We start from the raw sequence: 23,126 nt of genomic DNA, 5'->3' as shown, positions 1-23,126 counted from the left end.
AATGTAGTCTCACTTCTCTAGTTTTCTTTCTAGTTTTCTTTCTCTAGTTTTCTAAGAAATCATTGCCAAGGCCAATGTTATGAAGTTTTCCTCCTATGTTTTCTCCTACAAGTTTTATAGTTTCAGGTCTTATGTTTAAGTCTTTCATCCATTTTGAGTTGATTTTTGTGTACACTAAAAGGGTCCAATTTCATTCTTTTGCATGTGGATACCCAGTTTTCCCAACACCACTGGTTGAAGAGACTATCCTTTTCCCATCATGCAGTCTTAGCATCCTTGTTGAAGATCATTTGACTATATATAAGTAGGTTTATTTCTGTGTTCTTTATCCTGTTCACATGTTCTACATGTCTGTCTTTATCCCATTACCATGCTGTTTTGATTAGTATAGCTTTGTAATATATTTTGAAATCAGGAAGTGTGAGGCCTCCAGCTTTGCTCTTCTTTCTCAAGATTGGTTATTCAGGGTTCTTTGTGATTCCATATGAATTTTAGGATTTTTTTTTTTGTCTGTAAAAAATATCACTGGGAATTTGATAGGGACTACACACACATACACACACACACACACATACACACACACACACGCATGCACACACCCATATATATGGGTATTATGGACATTTTAACAATATTATGTCTTCAAATCTATAAACACAGGCTGTCTTTCCATGTTGTTTGTATCTTCTTTAATTTCTTTGATCAACATTTTATAGTTTTTAGTGTACAAGTCTTCTGCATCCTTGGTTAAGTTTATTCCCGGGAATAAACTTAACCAAGGATGCAAAAGAGCTATTGAAAATGGAATTGTTCTCTTGATTTTCTTTCTTTTATATATACATAAATTTTTTATTTTAAATATATGGGATACAATTCAGGGTTAGGGATACAAATGTTCATTACGCAGGTACCCTTGTTGATGAGGTGTGCCCCCCCCTTCTTTTTGGACAGTTCATTTTTGGCATACAGAAGTGCAACTGATTTGTGTATGCTGCTTTTGTGTTTCCTGCAACTCTACAGAATTTATGTATCAGTTATAATAGGGCTTTTTGTAGAATTTTTAGGATTCTCTACATATAAGATCACATTACTTGCAAACAGCGATAGTTTTACTTCTTTTCTGATTTGGATGCTTTTTCTTTTTCTTGCCTGATTTATTGGGCTTGATACTTTTAGTACTATGTTGACTAGAATGGTGAGGGTAGGCATCCCTGTTTTAGAGTATCCTCATCTTAGAGAAAAAGCTTTCAATTTTTTCACCACAGAGTGTGATGTCACCTGTGGGCTTTTCATATATTGGCCTTATTTATTATGTTCATGTCACTTCCTTCTATTCCTAGTTTTCCTTGTGCTGCTAACATAAAAAGGTGTCCAATTTTGTCAAATGCTTTTTCTGTACCCATTAAGATGAGCATGTGCTTTTCCCATTTCTTAATTCCATTAATGTAGTATATCACACTGATTTATTTTGTATGCTGAACTATTTTTGCAGTTTATGGATAAATCCCACCTGGTCATGGTATAAAGTCCTTTTAATGTGTGGTTGAATTCAGTTTTCTTTTATTGTAGTGTCATTTTCTGGTTTTATATCAGGATAATTTTGGACTCGTGAAATGAGTTTGGCAGTGTTTCTTTCTCTTCAATTTCTAAAAAGAGTTTGAGAATGATTGGTGCTAATTATTCTTTAAGTATTGGATAGAATTCACCACTAAAGTCATTTGGTCCTGGGCTTTTCTTTGCTGGGAGATTTTTGATTACTGATTCAATCTCCTTACTAGTTATAGGTCTGTTTAGATTTTCTATTTCTTCATGCTTCAGTCTTAGTAAGTCGTGTTTTTTTTTTTAAAGGAATTTGTTAAATTCTTCTAGGTAATCCAGTTTATTGACATATGTTTGTTCATTGTAGTCTCCTACAGTGCTTCTAATTTTGTAGTTTCTAATTTTGTAGCATCCGCTGTAATATCTTTCCTCTAATTTCTGATTTTATTTAACTGAGTCTTCTCTTTTTGTTATTTACCTTAGCTAAAGGTGTGTCACTTTTATTGGTCTTTTCAAAAAACTAATTCTTAGTGGCATTAACTATTTTTCTTTTTCTGTAGTCTGTATTTTAATTATTTCTGCTCCAATCTCAATTATTTCCTTCCTTCTTCTAAATTTTGGCTTAGTTCTTGTTTTCTAGGTCATTGGGTATTGTTATGCTTTTTATTTGAGATCTTTTTCAGAATGACTTTTTCTTACTATAAACTTCCCTCTTAATACTGCTTTTGCTGTATCCCATAAGTTTTAGTATATTATGTTTTCATTTTAATTTGTCTCAAGATATTTTCTAATCTTTCTTTTGATTTCTTCTTTGACTTATCAGTTGTTAAAGAGTGTGTTGTCTGATTTCCACATATGTGAGGAAATACCAGCTTTCCTTCTGCCGTTAATTTCTAGTTAATTCCACTGATATTTGGTATGATTTCAATATCTTAAATTTGTTAAGACTTGTCTTGCAGCCTAACATGTGATCTATCCTGGAGAACATTTTGTGTGCACTTGAGAAGAGTGTGTATTCTGTTGCTGTCGAATAGAATATTCTGCCTATGTCTGTTATATTCATTTGGTCTATTATGTTGTTTAAGTTCTCTGTTTACTTGTTGATCTTCTGTTGATGTTCTATCCATTATTGAAAGTGGAGTCTTGAAATCCCCAACTATTATTGTCTTGCTGTCTATTTCTCCCTTCAGTTCTGTCAATGTTTAGTTCATATATTTGAGTGTATTGATGTTGAGTGGATATATATGTATAATTATATCTTCCTGGTGACTGGATTATTTTATCATTATTTCAGGTCCTTTTTCTCCTTTGATAGTTTTTGACTTAAAGTCTATTTTGTCTGATATGTACGTTTCATGGAATATCCTTTCTAGACTTTCACTTTCAGACTATGTGTGTACTTTAACCTAAAGTGAGTCTCTTGTAGAGAGCATGTAGCTGGATCTTGTTTTTTTCATCCATTCAGTCACTCTATGCCTTTTTGTTGGACAGTTTAATTCATTTACATTTGAAGCAATTTTTGATAGGGAAGAACCAGCTATTACTATTTTGTTAATTGTTTTCTGTATGTCTTAAAGCTTTTTTGTCCTTCTTTTTCTTTCTTGCTGTCTTCCTTTGTGTTTTATTGTTTTTTCATAATAATATGCTTTGATTTCTTTGTCATTTTTTGGTATATCATCTATGGGTATTTTTTGTGGTTACCATAGGGCTCACAGAAAACATCTTATAGTTATAATAACCTATTTTAAGGTGACAACAACTTAACTTCAATTGCATACAAATACTCTACATTGTTGTTTCTCCCTACATACACACTTCATGTTATTGATGTCACAAGTTACATCTTTTTATTTTGTGTACACATTAACACATTTTTATAGTTATATAGTCATGTGCTGTATAATGACATTTCAGTCAATTATAGACTGCATATACAATGGTGATCCTATAAGATTATAATGCAGCTGAAAAGTTCCTATTGTCTACAGAAATATTCCTGAGGGACTGACTAATGAGAAGTGGTTGGGACTGGAACAGGAAGGCATAGCTGAAGAGAAGGCAAGAGAAAAAGGAAACTGCGGGATAAGAAAAAGAAGAAGAACCCCTAAAAAATTCACAATGTAGTGTTTAGAAAAAGCTTTCACAGACCTCAACAAGCTTCTTTAAAAATTTGAAAACAGGACTCCTTAGCACTAAAAGTTTTAATTAATAAAGAAGGATTTTCATGTTTTATTTGCTTCAAGAACTTCTATGATTTTTAAAAAAAGAAAGAAACTAAGCAAACCACTGTGGACATATTTCTGAAAAGAGTGGCACTTCCTCAAGAAGAGATTCAGGTGGGTCCTTCAGGAGGAATTTCAGAAGATGGCATTGTTATCATAGGAGATGACAGCCCCCTGAAGACCTTGGGACAAGATTCAGTGGTGGAAGACAGTGATAATTGATGATCCTGATCCTATGTAGGACTAGGCTATGTGTGCCTGTGTCTTCATTTATAGCAACAAGAAAAAGTTTACAAAGTAAAAAATAACATTTAGAAAAAGCTTATAAAATAAGGATATAAAGAAAGAAAATATATTTGGACAGATGTGCAGTCTTTATTTTAAGCTAAGTGATATTATAAAAGAGTCAAAAAGTTAAAAAAATTTAAAAGTTTACAAAGTAAAAAAGTTATAGCAAACTAAAGTTAAACTATTATTGAAGAAAGAAAAAAATCAAATAAATGTTGTGTAGCTTAAGTGTACAGGGTTTCTAAAGTCTATGTAGAACGTAGTAATGCCAGTAGTGTTACTCACCATTTATTTACTGACTCATCCAGAGCAATTTCTGCATGCTCCACTAATTGTAAATGTCCTATACGAGTACTATTTTTATACCATATTTTCACTGTATTTTTTTATGTTTAGATATACAAATATTTACCATTGTGTTACACTTGCCTACAGTATTAGTACAGTAAATTGCTACACAGGTTTGTAGTCTAGGAACAACAGGTTATATATACTATATAGCTTAGGTGTGTAATAGGCTATAGTATCTAGGTTTGTATAAGTACATTTTTTAATGTTTGCACAATAAGGACTAAAGCCAATGACCATCAACCAGCAGGAAAAGCACCTCAACCAGAGAACAGCCCTAGGACCATACATCCAGCCACCCATGAGGTTTTACCAGATTCTCTCTGCTTCCATGCAACATCTTGGAAAGGAAAAGGGAGAAGGTAGATTCCTTGAGAAGTGGGTTATCGTCTGAGTTATCACCCACAAAAGACTATTCAAGAAGAGACTAAGATGTTTTAAATAAAAGTTTTAAATAATTTCTGAAAATCACATGAATGTGTGCTTGAGAGAACAATGTAATCAATTTTAAGAAAAGTTTGCTTTACATTTTGTACATCTAAGTCATAGTGCCTGCATTGACTTGAGTATGAATAATCCTAAAATGCATAAATATGAAAACGTAAGCAAAATTTAAGTAATCTATTTATAATAATACTTTAGAGATACTAAGATTCATTTATAGTATTCCTTTCTATTTTTAAAATATTTGAAAATTTGACACAAACAAAATAATATGAGTACTATCTCAAAGAAATCATATCAGTGTAAGATAATTTAGAGAAAAAAAATATATCTTTGGATAAAAACATTCAAAAAAATAAAATAAAAAAATAAATGTTTGCACAATGAAGAAATCACCTAATTGTGCTTCTCAAAACATTTCTCCAGTATTAGGTGATGTAGTACTTATTTTTATACTTTTGTCTTTTAACTTCCATAACCAGAATTAAGTTATTTACTCCACCATTACAGTATTCTGTATTTATCTATATATATTTACCTTTACCGGTAAACTTTAGATTTTCATATACTTTTGTGTTACTGTTTAGTATCCTTTAGTTTCAACTTGAAGGATTTTCTTTAGCATTTCTTGTAAGGCAAGTCTAGTTAACAAACTCCTAAGCTTTTGTTTACCTCAGAAAGTCTACATTTCTCCTTCTTTTTTTTTTTTTTTTTTTTTGAGTTGGAGTCTCACTCTGTCGCCCAAACTGGAGTGCAGTGGCCGCTCCCAGCCACCACAGCCTTGACCTGCTGGGCTCCGGCAATCCTTCTGCCTCAGCCTTCCGAGTAGCTGGAATTACAGGCACATGCTACCATGCCCAGCTGATTTTTTGATTTATTGTAAAAACAAGGTCTTGCCTGCCCAGGTGGGTCTCGAACCCACGGGCTCAGGCAATCCACTCACCTCAGCCTCCCAAAGGTGCAGGATTACAGGCTGAGCCACCGAGCCCGGCTCTCCTTCATTTTAGGATAGTTTTGCCAGATGGTATTCTTGGTTGGCAGTCTTTTTTTGCTTTGGCATTCTGAACATATCAAATTCACTGACAGTCTTTTTTTTTGTAGAGATGAGGTCTCACCAAATTGCCCAGGCTGGTCTCAAACCCCTGGACTCAGGAAATCTGCTCACCTCGGCCTCCCAAAGTGCTGGGATTACAGGCTTGAGCCACTGTGCCTGGCTCACTGACAGTCTTATAAAGGTTATGAGAAATGTGCTGATAGTCTTATGAGGTCTCCCTTGAACATGAATAGTCTCTTTTCTCTCACAGCATTTGAAATTGTTTTTGCTTTTTGATAATTTAATTACAATGTGTCTGGGTGTGAATGTCCTTGGAGTCTTTATGGTTGGAGTCCATTGGGCTTCTTGAATCTTCTGTCCATTTTCTTGCCTGATTTCAGAAGTTTTCTCTCTCTCCTCCTTCTCTCTCTTCTCTTTTTTGAACTCCCATAATGCATATATTGGTCCACTTGACGGTATATTATAAATCCCTTAGGCTGTCTTCATTCAAACTCTTGATTTTCTCTTTGTTCCTTTGTCTGAACAATTTCAAACTACCTGCTGATTTTTTTTTCTGCTTGATCAAGTCTACTGTTGAACCCTTCTAGCAAATTTTTTAGTTCAGTTATTGTATTCATCAGCTCCAAAATTTATATCTGGTTCTTTTTTATGTTTTCTTTCTCTTTGTTGATATTCTCATTTTGTTTATCAATTGTGTTATTGAGCTCACGGAACATTTTATTATGGCACTTCAATTTCTTTCTTGTGTTAATTCATATACCTTTGTTTCTTTGGGATCCATTTCTGGAGATTATTTTGTTTGGGCCATGTTCCCCTACCTCTTTGTGAGTCTCATAACTTTGTGTTGGGATCTACATATTTGAAAAATAGCCACCTCTCCCATTCCTTACAAACTGACTTTATACAAGTGAAGATTCTCTCCAACCCATTCATATAGAGATTCAAGGACCCTCTGAAAACATTTGTGGGAAGATGTAACTCCTCTACCTCTATGTGATCAAGTTTTTTTTTTTTTTTTATTGTAGAGATGCGGTCTCACCAAGTTTCCCAGGTGGGCCTCTAACCCTTGGGCTCAGGCAATTCACTCACCTCGGCCTCCCAAAGCATGGGATTACAGGCTGAGCCACCGAGCCCGGCTCATGTTTTCAATTACAGAGGCTTGCTGGGTTTTTAGGAGTTTGTAATCTCTTGCTCCCTCTGGTGTCTTTCTCTAGTACTGCAAGTTCTCTGGTTCTACATGCAGCAAGCCACCCCATTCTTCCTTGTTCTCAGTGGCCACCAGACATCCAAGGTATGCCAGCTTATCAGTGTTCTGAGTCAGGCAAGACAGATACCAGTCCATCAGGCCTCCCTCCAAAAAGCTGGAATGCTGTACACTCACTGTTGTGTACTTTCCCCTGATTGTACTAAGAAGTGCCAATTGCAGCAAGCTACCCTGTGCTCTTCTTTGTTCTCAGTGGCTCCCAGACATCCAAACTATGCTAGTCCCATCAGCACTTCATATGAGGTGAGACAGAAACCAGTTCCTCAAGCAGCCCGCTGAAAAGCCAGAAGATGGGATGCATGTTCCACCCTTTTCTTTCCCCCACAAGAGAGAAGGCATAAGAAAAAGCATTCTCTCCTGGCACTGAGTTACGCTGAGTTGGGGAAGGGGCTAATGGAGGTAAAGTGAAATTGCTTCTCTTACTTGTTTCAACATGACTGCTATCAGCTCTGTGCTCACCTGGGGGTACTGCAACTTTTTAACTGAATTCTGTAATTCTCATAGAGGTATTTTGGTTTACATAGAGTTGTTAAATCAGTGTTTCTGTGGAGGAGCAATGGCGAGGACTTCCTGTTATGCCTTCTTTCTTATATTGAAACTCACATGGGCTTTCATTGTATCATTATTCTCCTTCAAAACTGCCAATGCCCCTCCACTGTCGGGAAAATTAGGCATTAGTGCATTCTTCCACCATATAATGGTCCTAACCTAATTTTCCAGGATCATTTTCTATCTACAGGCATCCTCTACTACAACCATACATCTTCTGTCAGCTTAATACTGTTTCATTACTCTGTCTGCTCCCGTGGTTCCTTTCCTATACTCCAAATATCCCCTGTTTAAAATTCTGTCTTCTTTTGAGATTCACACCACATGTCAGACTCTACAAGAAGCCTTCTCAGTTTGGCTCAACTAGAAAAATCTCTCCTGATAAACACCACAATGCTTTGGTTGGTGTTTATCTTATCTTATTCGGCCTTATTATGTTATAATTATGTAAGCCCTTGCTTTGTGAAATTATCAGCACCTGGAGAGCAAGGACTCTGTATGTGACACTGAACAATAGTTAACTGTGTATCCCTTTACTTCCATGTAGAAGGTATTCACTTAATTCATTAAATTGAATTCAGAAGGGCAGAAAGAGGCTGTCCTCTACTTGGTACTCCAGGATGGCTTCCCACTCTAGTCCCTCCACTATCCTCTGTTTAGCGCATCCTGTTCTAGCTGGAAGGCTCGAGAAAAAGCAAATACTTAGCTTTGAACACTATTCAATACCAGATTTTGGGTATCATTCAGAGCATCCTTAATAGAACAACAAACATCCTGTGAAATCTGTAATGAGAAGTCAATGATACCTTGCCTTCGGGATCCACCAGAAGAAGATGTTTTGCCTGGCCTCCTTGAAGTCCACTCAGCACATACTGGCCAGGGGATGTTGCACTCTCTCGAACCAAAAAGTCCCCATCCTTTACCAAGAGGCTCTCTGCTGCCTTCCTGCTCAGCTTGCCATGGTAGCATTCTTCATTCCACAGCTGCTGCTTAATGTGTGGCAAAGAATGTGAGCTGGCAGGCTGGGCTGTGGCGCCCGGCTGAACAGTTTCTGGTGCCTCTGAAGTCAGAACACAAAGAGAGACAACTTGAAGTTCCTCATTCATTTGTTCATTCGTTCACTCAGCAAATATAACTTGAGACCCTACTATGTTCCAGGCATTGTTTAAATAACACTATTTCTGGAACAAATGATGCTTTTGTTTTCAGAATTTCGAACAGACTCTAATTTAATGGTAGATCCAAACATTGCCTTTGGCTTCTGTTACCAGGGAAGGCTTGCCCAGGTGCAGGTGTTTTTCTTTCAGATGTGAAATGGAATCAACCCATGAGAACTGCTTTTATAACTGCAGAGAGAGGCTCTTTATGTCCCAGGGGCTGCATGTTAAAGAGAAAGAGTACCTGAATTACAGATAACTTCTACATTTTCCAAACTCTTTGAAAATAGCTGTAGTAACTTTGGGCTATGTCTACTTTTTAGTATTCAACTTTTTTTTTTCTTTCTTTAAACTAAATTACTAATGAGCTTCTAGACATTCTTATTACCAAAAACTTCAGAGCTTTGCTAAGTCTCATAGCATTCCTATTAAATGACCACTCTTGTTTGTGTCATTCACCTACCTGGACAAAACTAGGTTGATGAGGTTAAAAAAAAAAGACAATCAGAGAGCCATGACCTGAGTCAGCTCCCCAAGACATAGCAGAATAAGTGTTGTTCAGTGTTGAAAGAACTGGGAATGAGAAGGTATATCCAGTTAGCACCTAATAGCACTATTGTTACTCATAGTGATAGTAATTATTGTGTAGTTCCCATTTATTGAGTAGGAGAGGAACTGCTAAAAATTTTATATATATTATATTGTTTAACTCTCAGCATCAGGCCAGGAAATTGATCTTTAGAAAGGTTAAGTGACTTACCCAAAGTCACACTGCTAATACATTTAGATCTGGAACTTAAAATGAGGTCTATTTGATTTCAGAGCCCAAGTTCTTAATCACCAAATTCTAAGCTCCTTGCCTTGGACGAGAAAATCTTTTAGTGTTCAAAACAAGTCTAGCTATTCTACTTCTGAAGTATCCACAAATATCACTAGTAGATATCAAGGCTATTAGTATGATATACAACACCTCCAGAAGTAATAACATAAAATTCTTATGTCTGAATCTGGGTAAAAGTTGTATGCTTAATGTGTCAAATTTATTAGAAAAATAACCATAGACACTAGAGTTTGTCTTTTGAAATGTAAAGGATATTTTGCATAGAAACTAGCCTTTATCTTTATTAATAAACAGAGTGTTTGCATGTCCTTATGCATGGGTCTCTCAAACGAGAAATTCTCTTGACTTAGTTTCACAGCATACACATGATGCTCCAATGAAATCACTGATGTAGGCAACCAGTGTCCTGTAGACATCATTCAGTTATTCTAGTAATACATTGTAGTTTTGTCCCTACTTAAGGCCTCCTTTCTTCATAACACAGCTAAGATGTATTATTTACAAACACATCTTTTAAAAAAATACCTTTAGTCTAAATCTGATGGCTAGATATATTCTCCTCTACCATCAAGTCTTTCTATTGTTGCTACAAATGGCCTGAAAAATGTGTACAAATTTGATGAATTACACTTGTATTTGGCTTTAGCGCTGCCTGCTTTCAGGTACAATGGAGAACTTCTAATGAATAGTTGTTTGTGTGTTTGTGTGTGAGAAAGTATTTGTGTGAGTGTGGGAGGGACATATGCATGTATGTGTGTGGCACACATATCGTACTGCATGATGATTTTTAGTTTATTCTGAGACTATGGTGAAGAGCTTTTGGACAAGGACAGAACAAATGAAAAACAGACATTATATCATCTTGAAAAGAGGCAGCAGATCGTGGGCCAACCAGAGGAGATGGACAATGTTTTCCTGACACAGTTTCCCAAATTAGCACAAGGACAAGATACATTTAAACATTTGCTAAATGTTTAAAGTTAAACAATATAATAAATGTAAATCATTTAAATATTTGCTAAAAATCAAATGCTGTTAAAAGCAGAATTTATAACAATTTAAAATTTTTGTTTTAATTTTGAAAGTTATGCGTGCTAATTTTTTTACATCTGGGAAGTACAATTAATCATCTATGGCTTCATCACTAAATACAACCACGGTAAACATTGGGGTATATTATCTTTCTCCTTTTCTTATATAAAGGTGACTTTGAGAATGATAAAAACAATTTAAATATGACTATTTATATACGAGTTCCATACACTATTTAATAAACTATTGGATTGATATCGTTAATATATTTTCTCAGAAAAAGTAGTGAAAGCTAAGGAAGCAACAAGGAAGACTAATCTAGATTTAACTGAGATTCCCCCGAAAGTGATAGACATTATGGAAGAAAGTAATCATATTCTCTTGGAGTTCCTATTATCATCTAAAAACATATTGTTCACAATCAGAACTTTAAGAAAGCACAGGATCCGGCAACCCCCTGAGGTCCCTTTCCACTGTGGGAGCTTTTCTGTCCTCTCAATAAATCCTGCTTTCTAAAAAAAAAAAGAAAAAAAGAAAGAAAGCACAGGATAGATATAGATATGTACACTCATATCTATCTTATAGGAAAAACTGCTAAAAGGGGGAATACAGCTTTAAAAAGTGGGGAAAAAACTAACATACAAAATCTAGATTAAATAATTGCAAGTAATCCCAAGGAGAAAGGAAAGGATGAGACACTTAAAAGAAACCAATGCAAACTGAAAGAAACCATGGCACACTGAAGAATTCAATTTTTTTAAAGCACATGGAAAATGATTTTTATAGTATTAAGTACTATGTGGGCAAAGAATTGAGAAAAATTGAGATGCCCATCAATAAGGGACTGGTTTCATAAATTATAATGGATTCATACATTATAGGCCAGTTGAAAATAAAGATCATGTGTTAAAATAGACAAATCTCTAAAACAGAAGAGTAAAACAAGCAAGGATAGAAAATGTTCATTATAACTTTCATTTTTTTTAAAGAGATAGATTAGACAGACAGACAGATAGATGGATGGATGGATGTAGAAAGACACTTAATTGTATATTAACATTCTGGAAGTAGTAAAAAATTTGTTACTATCTAAGGAGTTGGATATATTATTGGAGTATGGAAAAGGACATTCATTCATTTCATTTTATATAATTCTTTATTATTTGAATTTCCTTTGTGAGCATCTGTATTATTTTTTAATTTTTAAGAACTGTCTAGAGAATAAAATGTATACAAAAGTCAGGGTAGCAGCATAACTAAGAATTCAATCAGAAGAAGGATATAAGGTTATGAGAAGAGTGTAAAATTTGGGGAACAATCCTCAGTTTTCTGAAGCCTATCCTTTCTCCCCACAACATGTTCTAATGACTCCTTCTTTCTATTCCCGTTTTTCACTGCCATTATGTTTCATGAAGTTGCTGCCAACGTTGAATTAGTGAAAACTGAACCATTGCTCCTGGGGAAAGTACAGGGCTGGGTTCCTACAAGCCTCAGGTCACGATATTTTCATCAGTAAATCAATCCATAACTTTGTTGTATGTGGGTTTCTGTTTAAAGACATCTTGTTTAGCATATGTTGTTGATTCATTAACACTGAACTCGCAGCCAACAACACTACAACTCATGTCTGATCATTGTTTATTTAACAAACATATTTTCTCTGTAAAGCAGATCCCAGCCTTCTTGCACTTAGAAACACTAGACAGCACTTCAGCACCCTGCTTGGGGGACATCTAAACAGTGAAATCACCAACAAATACAAAAAGAAAAATGTGCCTCTCAAAAGATTGCAAAAGGACACTTGTTTATAGTATGAGAGCCAAAACAAGAAGGTAGTGTGTTGACTTGCTTGACCTCAGCTCAATGTATGCATTGGGTGATTTAAATGTTTTGCTGCATTGTGTATGTCTGAGAATGACCACAAAAGCACCGTAAGTATTAATTTTGAGGTTACAACTAAATTTTAGTGAGTAAGCTAATTTTCAGATTTGGAATTTGTGAATAATGAGAATTGACTATGTTTTTTATTAGTATGAATTATTGGGCTTGTAAAAATTATAAATTAGGAATTTATTTGCATTATTGAGAGGAAAAATATGTTCACCTCCATAAAGTGTCTGAAAATTTGTTATAAAATATGTTAATATAAAATGTTAAGCATAAGAGGTTGAGATAGTAACCAGAGAAAAATTATTTTTAATATGAAGGATTACATGACTATTACAACATATTACAAAAGCACAGCAATTAGCATATAGTAACCCATATACTCACTTAGAATAGGCAAGTCACCCAATAGGAAAAGTATAATAAAGATCCCAGAAACAGATTCACATATGTAGGAGGAGCCTAGTATAACAGAGAGTGGCATTAGGGAAAAGAGGAGATTATTTACTCAATAGTATTTAGAAAATTGACTCGCATGGGTAAAATTAGATGCCCAACCTCACATAACATATAAAGGTCAAGTGGAATAAGTGTTTTATTATTGAAATAAAGCTATAAAACCAATCAAAGAAAATGTAGATGCTTGTTGGAAAAAGAAAAGAAAATTTAATCCAAAGTGAGTAGAAGGAAAACATAATAAAGATAAAAATGGAAATAATGAAGTATAAAACAAAAAAAGAAAATAAAGCCCAAACCTAGGTACTTTGGGAAGTTAAAGTTAATAAACTTAAAAGAGTAAAAATTTCCATAAAATTAATAAACCTAAAAGGAAAAAAATTGGCCAGACTTGGTGGCTCAGTCTGTAATCTCACCACTTTGGGAGGCTGAGGCGAGTGGATTGCCTGAGCCCACGGCTTCGACCCACCCGGGCAACTTAACGAGACCTCGTCTCTACAATAAATAAAAAATTAGCCGGGCATGGTAGCGCACACCTGTAGTTCCAGTTACTTGGAAGGCTGAGGCAGAAGGATAGCCGGAGGCCAGCAGGTCAAGGCTGTGGTGGCCAGGAGAGTGCCACTGCACTCCAGTCTGGTTGACAGAGTGAGACTCCAACTCAAAAAAAAGGGGGGATGGGAGGAATTACCAATAACAGGAAAGAGAGAAGGGCTATCACAAGCAGTATAATAAAGGAGTAAGCATCATGTGGAACTGACTCTAACTGAATAAAGTGAAATCCTACTACATTTTTGAGGAAATTGCATTGCCAAAGAAGTCACAATGCCTTCTTATCCATGGCTTTTGGCCTTGAAGCAAACTTTAATCTCTCATACCTGCATGGGAAATAAGCTATAAGAGTTGAAGTCCCCAAGGAAGACACATTCTCCAAAATCTACTTTGTGTGCACAGGGAGGACAATGGTAGAAACAACCCAGATGACACAGTTTGGGCCCACACATGGCAGGGGATACCAAAAGTCCTCTTATGAAGTTGAACCACAGTTCAAATAAATCACTTCCTCTACTTCCAGCTCAGAGAATCTTCACAGTTGCTTGGCAGGAGTTGATCGTCACTATGAACCATGACTGCTGTCCCATGCTTTTATATTCTCCCCTTTTGTGAATGTGAATTTTTATTGCAGTTATCTTATTCCTATTCCACTACTAATTTTGGGTGTGGAGGAGGGGCAGACAACTTGGCAGATAATAAGAATCCCCATCTAATCTTGGATGCTGCAGTTGTATGAGGTATTTGCAAAGTCTCCTTTGAGGAGCGAGTCAATGTGTTATATGTGAAGACAAGAGCTCATGAATATTTGAGTGGCAGAAAGGCATACTGTGGCAGACACAGTTAGTTGTCTACCAATATCTATCCTCTTTTTTTTATGACATAGAACTCAGCTGGGTACCTACTTAGAGTAGCCTCCTTTGACGCTAGGTATTGTCACATGCCTGTTTGACCAATGGCAGGTGAGAAGAAATGTTTATCATTTCTGGGTCATGTCCTTTAAATATATATGTATATGTATTTCTCTTGCCTTTCTTTTCCTACTGCCTGGATACAGAAGTGATGTTGAGAGCCCAAGCAGCCATCTTGGACCAGAGATGGAAGACCTACCAGTCCTGTGCTGTTTGAGCTATTAGGTAAATAAAATAAATTTTGGTCCTTTTTACACTACAGTATTGGGGGGTGGGGGCATTTGGTATGGCAACTGAGATGGAAACTAATAATAAATCAATATAAAAATTAGTACCAGAACTAATGATTCCCTTTTGCCACGTTGAATGAGAATAAAGATTGTGTTAGAACTTTTATGTTGGCAGTGTGACAGGATGAACCAAGGAGCCCTAAGGGCATACTTGAGAAACTTTAGGTTAGTAATTCTGGATTTGTCTTTGTTTTGTTTTTTTATGCTGAACTGATCAGCAAGGTTTTGTCTGAATAAGGGAAGCTAAGTATGCCTAAAGAGGATTATAAAGGAGGAACTATTAGTGCCGGAAAATTAAAGGTCCATTTAAGATATTTTAATAGTAAGTGTAAAGTTACCCCATTTCAACTCTTTATTAAATTTTCTTAAATCAATATTATTTATGCTTTGGGAGTTGGATTTCATTTTTTTGGAGGGAATGATGGCAGGTTGAAATTAAGCTCAGGGAACAGCAAGAAGCCCAGGAGGGCTATGATACATTAAATGCTAATAGAAAATAAAGAGTGAGAGAGTACCAGAGGCCTAATTTATTAAATGTGTTGCCCTCAAAGCAAGAAGAGGGAGAAAGGGTGAAAAAAGAAGGACAGGGTCAAGGAAAATACATTTTTTGTTGTTGTTGTTTGGTTTTTTTTTTGAGTTGGAGTGTCACTTGGTCGCCCAGACTGGAGTGCAGTGGCCGCTCCCGGCCACCGCAGCCTCGACCCTCTGGGCTCCAGCAATCCTTCCGCCTCAGCCTTCCAAGTAGCTGGAATTACAGGCATGCGCTACCACGCCCGGCTGATTTTTTGATTTATTGTAGAGATGAGGTCTCGCTGCCCAGGCGGGTCTCGAACCCATGGGCTCAGGCAATCCACTCACCTCAGCCTCCCAAAGGCGTGGGATTACAGGCTGAGCCACCGAGCCCAGCTGAAAATACATTTTAACATTACAATTTTGGACAAGACAGGCCTTATTTACTTTTAACTGATGAAAGGAATTTTGTTATGTATTAATTTTGCCTTTTCATATTATTGCATCGCCTATGAAAAAAGGCAGTGTTTCTTTGCTTGAATTGTAAATATTTTTAACCCTTAAGATTTAATCATAAAGGAACTGGAATTATGAATTAGAGAATATCCCAGATCACCTATTAATAATTTGTGCCACCTACTAAACACATTTTCTAATAATATGTGTGGCTCTGGGAAGTTCATGAAATGAAAGGTATCAAGTGTATACTTTTATAAAGTTACTTTAAAACCTGGGGTCTAGAAACATTTTTCAAAAAGCTGTCCCTCGAATAAACACTACCTATCCACAGAGGATATTTCATGTTGCACAACTGAGTAAGCTTACTGCAGAAATCTTAATTTGTTTCATATCTCATCAGCTATCACACAAAATGTCTTCTGTGGTAGACAGGGAGATACACCTCCCAGATGTCCTTTTAAGGAAAGACCAATTGCCCCAGGTATCAGCAGTCAGCTTGCAGCTGACCAGCCCTTCAGGCTGGACCTCAGCTGCTCAGGGATTATCCTCCTCACATCCAAAGACCGAGATAAATGGGGCTATACAAGCCAAGTTATTTGGGTGCAATGTAGGACAGCAAAGGCTCTCTGTGAGGCTGACCAAGGCTTTGTCAGGCATGCATTGCAGTCTCACTCTTTCCTCTGTTCAATCTTACTTCTTCCCTTTTGCTTCCTTATATTATGGAGACACTGCATACTAAGCTCCATTTTAGTGTCTGCTTCCAGAAAACTCAACTTGATTGCCTAGGGTGCCAAGAGTAACCTTAGAAAGTCTGCAGAAAGATAGACCACTTGCCACCTGGCTGACAATGAAAACCTCTGTTTCTGTATCTATAGGGTTAAGATATTTAGTGAAGACAATCCTCAGTAAAATCTCCTTTTAAATTTTGCCTTGTCATGGCAGTCATACCAGCTGAAAAGTTGCTGTTGGCCTGGGGAAACTTCCTAGGCTAGTGAAAGGACTTTCTCAGTGACTGGTTCTCCAATTCAGGAGTGAAGAGAATTTGACACCAAGCCAATCTCTGAACCCAACAAGCTTCAATATTTTATGAAAAGCATTTTGCTTATTGAATTTCAATTGATTATAGGCTTTTGGCTTGTTTTCTTTTTTATGTTCCTATTTATGCCTTTACCCCTGGAAGCAATTTGGCAGGAAAATGATGTTTGTCTTACTGTATTTTACCCACAGTATATGGGTGAAGAAAGGAGTCATATTATTTTAGTACCTTATAGACGACTTATCAAGGGTTTTGAAATGAATAAAATTAATGCCATTACTAGTAGAAATAGTGGCAACTGTTACTCATGCAAACAAACAAATTCAAAATTATTTCCTGGCTTTGACAGCCCTTCTTTCAGCAAAAGCTCTTAGCAAAAATCAAAAGTTGGGAGTAAATTTAAAGTATTTAAAAGGATTATTCAAAAGCAGCATACCCAAAACGTTAAATCTAAAACATCTCTACAAAGTTCTAAGCTATATAACTATGTAAAGAAAGAAAACTTTTAAATCCCTGAAAATGAGGCCAAAAAAAAAAAGCTTTCTTTAAAATGAGAGACAGTATAATAAGTTAAATAGTGGTTCTTAAAGAGATATATTGAAGTCCTAATCCCTGGTACTTGTGAATGTGGCCTAATTTGACAAAATTGGTCCCCTGCAGATGTAATTAAATTAAAGCTCTTGATCCAATCATCTCATCTCACCCTAAATTCAGTGACTGTTATAACAGAAAGAAGAAGAAGACTTGAAACTCAGAGACACAGGAGGAAGGCAATGTAAAGACCGATGCAGAGATTGGAGTGATGTGTCTATAAGCCAAGAAACATCAAGGATTGCTGGAAGCCACCAGAAGCTGGAAGAGATACACAAAATGGATTCTCCTCCAGCAGCCCCAGAAGGAGCCAAACCTGCTGGCAACTTGATTTGGGACTTCTGGCCTCCATAACCGTGTGAGAATAAATTTCTTTTGTTTTATGACATCCAGTTTGTGGTAAATTGTTAAACAGACCTAGGAAACAAATATAGTGAGTAACTACTTACTTTCACAGTACCATGGGCTCCCCAGTGGTTGAGGTGAGTTTTGATGTCGAGCAGAGCCAAGTGTACATTGAAGAGCCTGCGTATTAATGTAGCAGGGGTCATCGAAGAGATCGACTCGACATGTGTGCTTCAGTAATGAAGAGTCTCGTTGGAATGAAATCTCTCTGTCATGGGCATTACCTGTAACAGTCAACGTATTATGTTTTTGCTTTGTAAATATTAAATAAAATTATGCTTGAGTTTAGATAGGAAGCTAAAAGCCATGCCGACTCTATACAAGGATTGAACATTACTTTTAGTTTTGACCAATAAAATTAATATAAGAACCAATCTTTAAAGGAAAGCCACTGTCTCGTTGGGCTCCCTTCCCCTCTCTGCCCTGCTCTGCAGCTGCTTCAATAGCAGATAGGAGACAAGCAGGAAGATCCACAGGAGCAACAGCCAAGGAAGGAAGAGGGCTGAATGTTTCAGCAAACAGCACGAACCCACACACAACACTGCTCAGGGTAGCCCAGGAATCAGGAAGACACACATATATCAAACATGAATATATAGAAATATACTCCTTTTCAAAAAAATTGATTAATTTAAAATTCCTACTTCCTATGATCTAAATTAATTGAGAAATAAATTAAATAAAGTTCTTAATAGTAGGAAGTCTAGCTTTTCTGCACGTCCAAAGTTTTCTTTTGCGAAGCTCAGTCTTGCACCAACTGCTGATGTTTAATTCCGTTATTCATTGAAAAGAACTCAGCCCTCAGGTTATCTTCTCTGCCCCTCTTATTCTGTCTGCTCTCCCTCCATTCTATTCTAGACATTGTAGCCAAAATAATAATTTTTTTGAAATTGCAAATCTGATCATATTTCTTGGAGGTTTAATACCTCTTCAGTTTCTTTCCATGTTCTTTATAAGCTGGAGGTCTGCTCTGTCTACCTAGCTGCCCTTCCATGAGGTCTCTTCCTCAGTCCCTACCTGGAGTCACACTGGCTTTCTCACAGTATGGTCTCCACTAAAAGGCTATCTCCTCTGCCTGACTTGCTCATCCCGCCCCTTCTTCATGACTTATCCTTCAGGTGTCAGCTTAAATATCTCATTCTTCAGGAGAGTCTTCTCTGACGTTCCAGACTAGACTAGGTCTCTCTGCTTTCCTAGTAGTTTACATTTAACCTTCCAAGTTGATATCTCCAGAGTAATTCTATTAGTTATGTTATTATTTGTTTAATGTCTGTACTGCATCTAGACTGCACATTTCATTAAGGCAAGGATCCCATCAGCCTTGCTCACAGCTGCAATTCCGGCACACACCTGGCATATCATAGGACATCAACAAATAGTTATTGAAGGCATGGAGATTAGCACCATATTTCACTGCCTTGTGACATGAAGTACTCTATACCATCCAGATGATTCTGTCCTAAGAATGCCAAGACAGAACATTTTTGCTTTTGTTTAGACAAGTACGTTTATAGCTTTAGCCACATGTGCTACAAGATCACCATGAGGCTGCACTTGAAGTAGTAACATTCCATTGCCTTACGATAAAACAACATCAATCCTTCTATTGCTTCAGTTCATTAAAGTCCTTCGATGTGGTCCAAGAAGGACCAGCCTCATATTAAATTCCACATCATGGTATATACTGCTATGATACTTGTAACTCATGGCATGGAAACCTTAGAGTATACCAAGTATGGGAAGCCCAGTCAGAAGATTATACAGTCTTACCCTGTTCCTCCATGACTCCTTATCTGTCAGCTGTTATATGTTGTCTTGTGTCATGCGTCACACACCATATGTGGGGTAACCTGAGAGAGGAGTGGGGTTTCTGTGGAGGGAGGGCTGACAGGGTCCCTGGATTGTCTGGTGTGTTTTGCAACATATAAGATAGTTTCCGTTTGCTTGGTTAAGTGAATTTATGAGTTATATTATCTAGCTTAAACTAAACTTATTTTCACAAATGGAAAGTGGCTAAAAGGTCACTGCAAATACATCAAGGATTAAAGATAATTATTTTACTCTTAGCACAAGCTCCTCCTGAGCTACATTAAAGCTTATAAACAAGCTTGATCTAATCAGATCAGAGCTTTGCCGCCTCAATGCTAAAAGTATCAAGATTTAAATGTAGATTTACATATGTTTTCTTTATCAATAAGTGCTCTAAATGAGATATTACCCAGTGATAGTATTTAGCTGCTGCAATTAGCAAGACTGAAGACAAAAATGTTTATCATCAGCTCTAACTTTAAAATTTTCTACATTAATCATTTATTTAGGAGTGCCTGCTCATAAAGTGAAATATGATCAAAAGTGCTTGCAAATGGCTAAGAGGTCAACTTTTAAATTCATACGAACCTGAGTTCAAATCCTTTTGGTATCGCTTACTACCCATTGACCTGGGTCAAGTTATTAACCTCTCTAAGACTCAGTTTTCATGTCTGTAAAATGTGGATTTCTAGTTTAAAATACTGTAGTCAGGATTAAGTGAAGTAATGTTAGTGAGATACTGAGAATGGTGCCTGCCTTATAGTAGGCATTCAATAAGTAGTTTCTGTTGATGCTCAGCTGTTACTCATTGATGCTGGGCCTGTGTACCTGATGCTTATCTTTTACTGCAGTATTCCCCTTCTCCTTTTCTTTACCTAATTTCTGTTTGTCCTGTAAGATTCTGCTCTGAAACCATCTCCTTCAGGAAGCCTTGTCCTGCGTCATTCACTACTCCGGGTTGGGTAAGGTGCTACTCCATAACATACTGCAAGTATCTGTTTACTTGTCCATCTTTCCCCTTGAGACTACAAATTTCTTGAGTCCTCAAGGAGAGACCAGAACCCATTTATTTGTGTATCTTCTGAATCTTTAGTGCCTGGTATGGAGCAGGTGCTCAAAAGAAAAATGTTTGTCAGCTGGTTGAAAAAACAACTGCATTACCATTTCCTTACTAGACTCTGGTGTGGCCATGTGCTCTTTGAGCTATGGTTGTTGCCATGTTTTCTGGCTTTTGACCCCTCCCTTACCTTGGGGAGGTGAATCTCCTCTTTTTCTCTCTCTCTCTTTCTAATTTACCTTTTAAATAAACTATATTTTCCAGTCTAAAAAGAAAAGAAAAGAAACAACTGCAAGTCTACTCAGTTTTCCTTTCCTAGCATATTTAATCCCACCATGTTCTGAATACTCTGAATCAACTGCACAGCTTGTTGACTCATGCCTCTCATGAAACACTAGGCTGAGCTGACAACATCAAGTTTATCATCCCACCGGATTATGTAAGAGCATCAGCATCTATGCCCAGTCTCTCTTGAAAACTGGCATCCTTTTTTCCAAATATGCCATCATATTTAAGTTGGCAATGTTGTCTTAAATTTTTTTAACAATTAAGTTGGCAATGTTGTCTTAAAATTTTTCGTTTGTGGGAATTTAACATCTTTTTGATAGCCCATCTCATTTGCAAATTTAAAATCATTCTAGGTAAAAGTGTGTGGTTCATGAGAGCTTAGCCACACATACCAGCTATTATGCATTCCAAAATTTCTGTTCCAAGTATTACTCCCAGTATCTACTCACCTGCCCAAGAAAAGATTGTGGCTGAAAATAAATACTTATGGAAGCGTAAACTAATACAGCCTCTGTGGAAAACAGTGTGGCAATTCCTAAAAGATCTAAAAATCAACCTTCCATATGACCCTGCAATCCCCCTACTAGGAATATACCTGGAGGAATTCAAATCACTCTATGAAAAAGAAAACCTGCACATGTATGTTTATTGCAGCATTTTTCACAATAGCAAGAACATGGAACCAACCATGCTACCCATTGAAAGAGGGCTGGATTAAAAAAAATTTGGTACATATACATGATGGAATATTACACAGCCATAAAGGACAAAATTATGAACTTTGCAGCAACTTGGATGCAATTAGAGGCTATAATACTGAGTCATCTATCACAGAAACAAAGAACTGAGTATCACATGTTCTCACTCATAAGGGTATCTTGAACAACTATCGTAATACTAAGAAAGGGATTGGCAGTAATGGGAAACATCAGGGGAAGGGGGGCACACCTCATCAACAAGGGCACCTGCATTATGAACATTTGTATACCTAATGCTGAATTGTACTTCACATCTTTAAAATTAAAAAAATTTAAAAAAGAAGATACTTATACAGTATACAAACTGCAAGTAAGAAAAATTTTAAGTGCAAGCCCTTAGGGTTTGTGGGAATTTAAATCTGTTTGATTAAACACATCAATATTTCCATTTTAACTTGAAGTTAGGGGAAACATTATTCTATTTTAATTATTTTTTTCCATAAGAGAATTTAGTATGAAGGATGGGAATCCTTTTTGTGTCTAGTGATATATACAATTAACTCTGTCAACAACCAAAACCCTACTGTAGTATTTATAATATACTGGAATTCAAGTTTTAAGTGAATATTTGAATAAATTAGTGTCTTGGGAGGAAAAAGTCAAGCCTCATAGAAAATATTTTTATAGGTGTCTCACAAATGTATGAATCTCTGGGAAACGCCATAGAAACCATGTATTTGCTATTCTAGCAACTACTATTAATTTGTTTTTTGGTCAAGAATTTCAGATCCCTTTTCAAATTTGTGCTCAAGTAGTCACAGGCAGGCCCCAAGGTAGAAACATCTGATTCATAGGTGTCTGGAGATGAAAGGACACTATAGTAGGAAACTCCCTGTCCCCACTATAGGAGGGACTTTTCTTATCATGGCTCCTGGAGCATGGGTTGAGTCCTTCTATCCCATCATGGTTATAGAGGCTAAGGTTTGGGGAGATGGTTTCTAAACATTATGGTTCTCCACTCGAACTCAGAATTTGCCTTTTTATGGAAACCATGTTGTAACTCAGTGATTTACAGGGGAAGAAAGGCTCTAACTAGAGGGCTTTTTTCAACTACAAACACCATCTCTCACCTTTCCGAGATTATGAAAGATTCCCAGTTATAATCATTGCCTTAGAGCCACCATTAAGGAAGGCAGTATGCAATAGAATTTTCTGTTGTAGCTGTCATCATAAAACATTCGTTTAAGCTCCAGTGTAGGCAATGGTGTGCTTGTCTAAGAGTTACGTATCATGGCTAAAGTTAATTCTATAAAAAAAATCCAGCTGGGCTCGGTGGTTCAGCCTGTAATCCCTCACTTTGGGAGACTGAGGTGAGTGGATTGCCTGAGCCCCCGCCTGGGCAATTTGGCGAGACCTCATCTCTACAATAAATCAAAAATTAG

General features: G+C 36.7%; 1 protein-coding gene across 1 annotated transcript in view; it reads right to left on the bottom strand.

Moving 5' to 3' along the window:
- SHC4 (SHC adaptor protein 4) overlaps positions 1-23,126 on the bottom strand; it is a 146,208-nt gene that overhangs the window by 4,929 nt on the left and 118,153 nt on the right. The window contains exons 11-12 of the mRNA XM_008069899.2: positions 17,877-18,056; positions 8,515-8,768 (exon numbers count right to left, since the gene is read on the bottom strand). Coding sequence (XP_008068090.1) covers positions 8,515-8,768; positions 17,877-18,056 — 434 coding nt within the window. The remainder of the gene's footprint in view (positions 1-8,514; positions 8,769-17,876; positions 18,057-23,126) is intronic.

This window comes from Carlito syrichta, unplaced genomic scaffold (assembly GCF_000164805.1).
Source record: "Carlito syrichta isolate Samal-C Ts95f unplaced genomic scaffold, Tarsius_syrichta-2.0.1 Scaffold312386, whole genome shotgun sequence".
NCBI lineage: Eukaryota > Metazoa > Chordata > Mammalia > Primates > Tarsiidae > Carlito > Carlito syrichta.
Note: the sequence above shows the minus strand (reverse complement) of the source record. Positions and strands in the feature narration are given on the sequence as shown.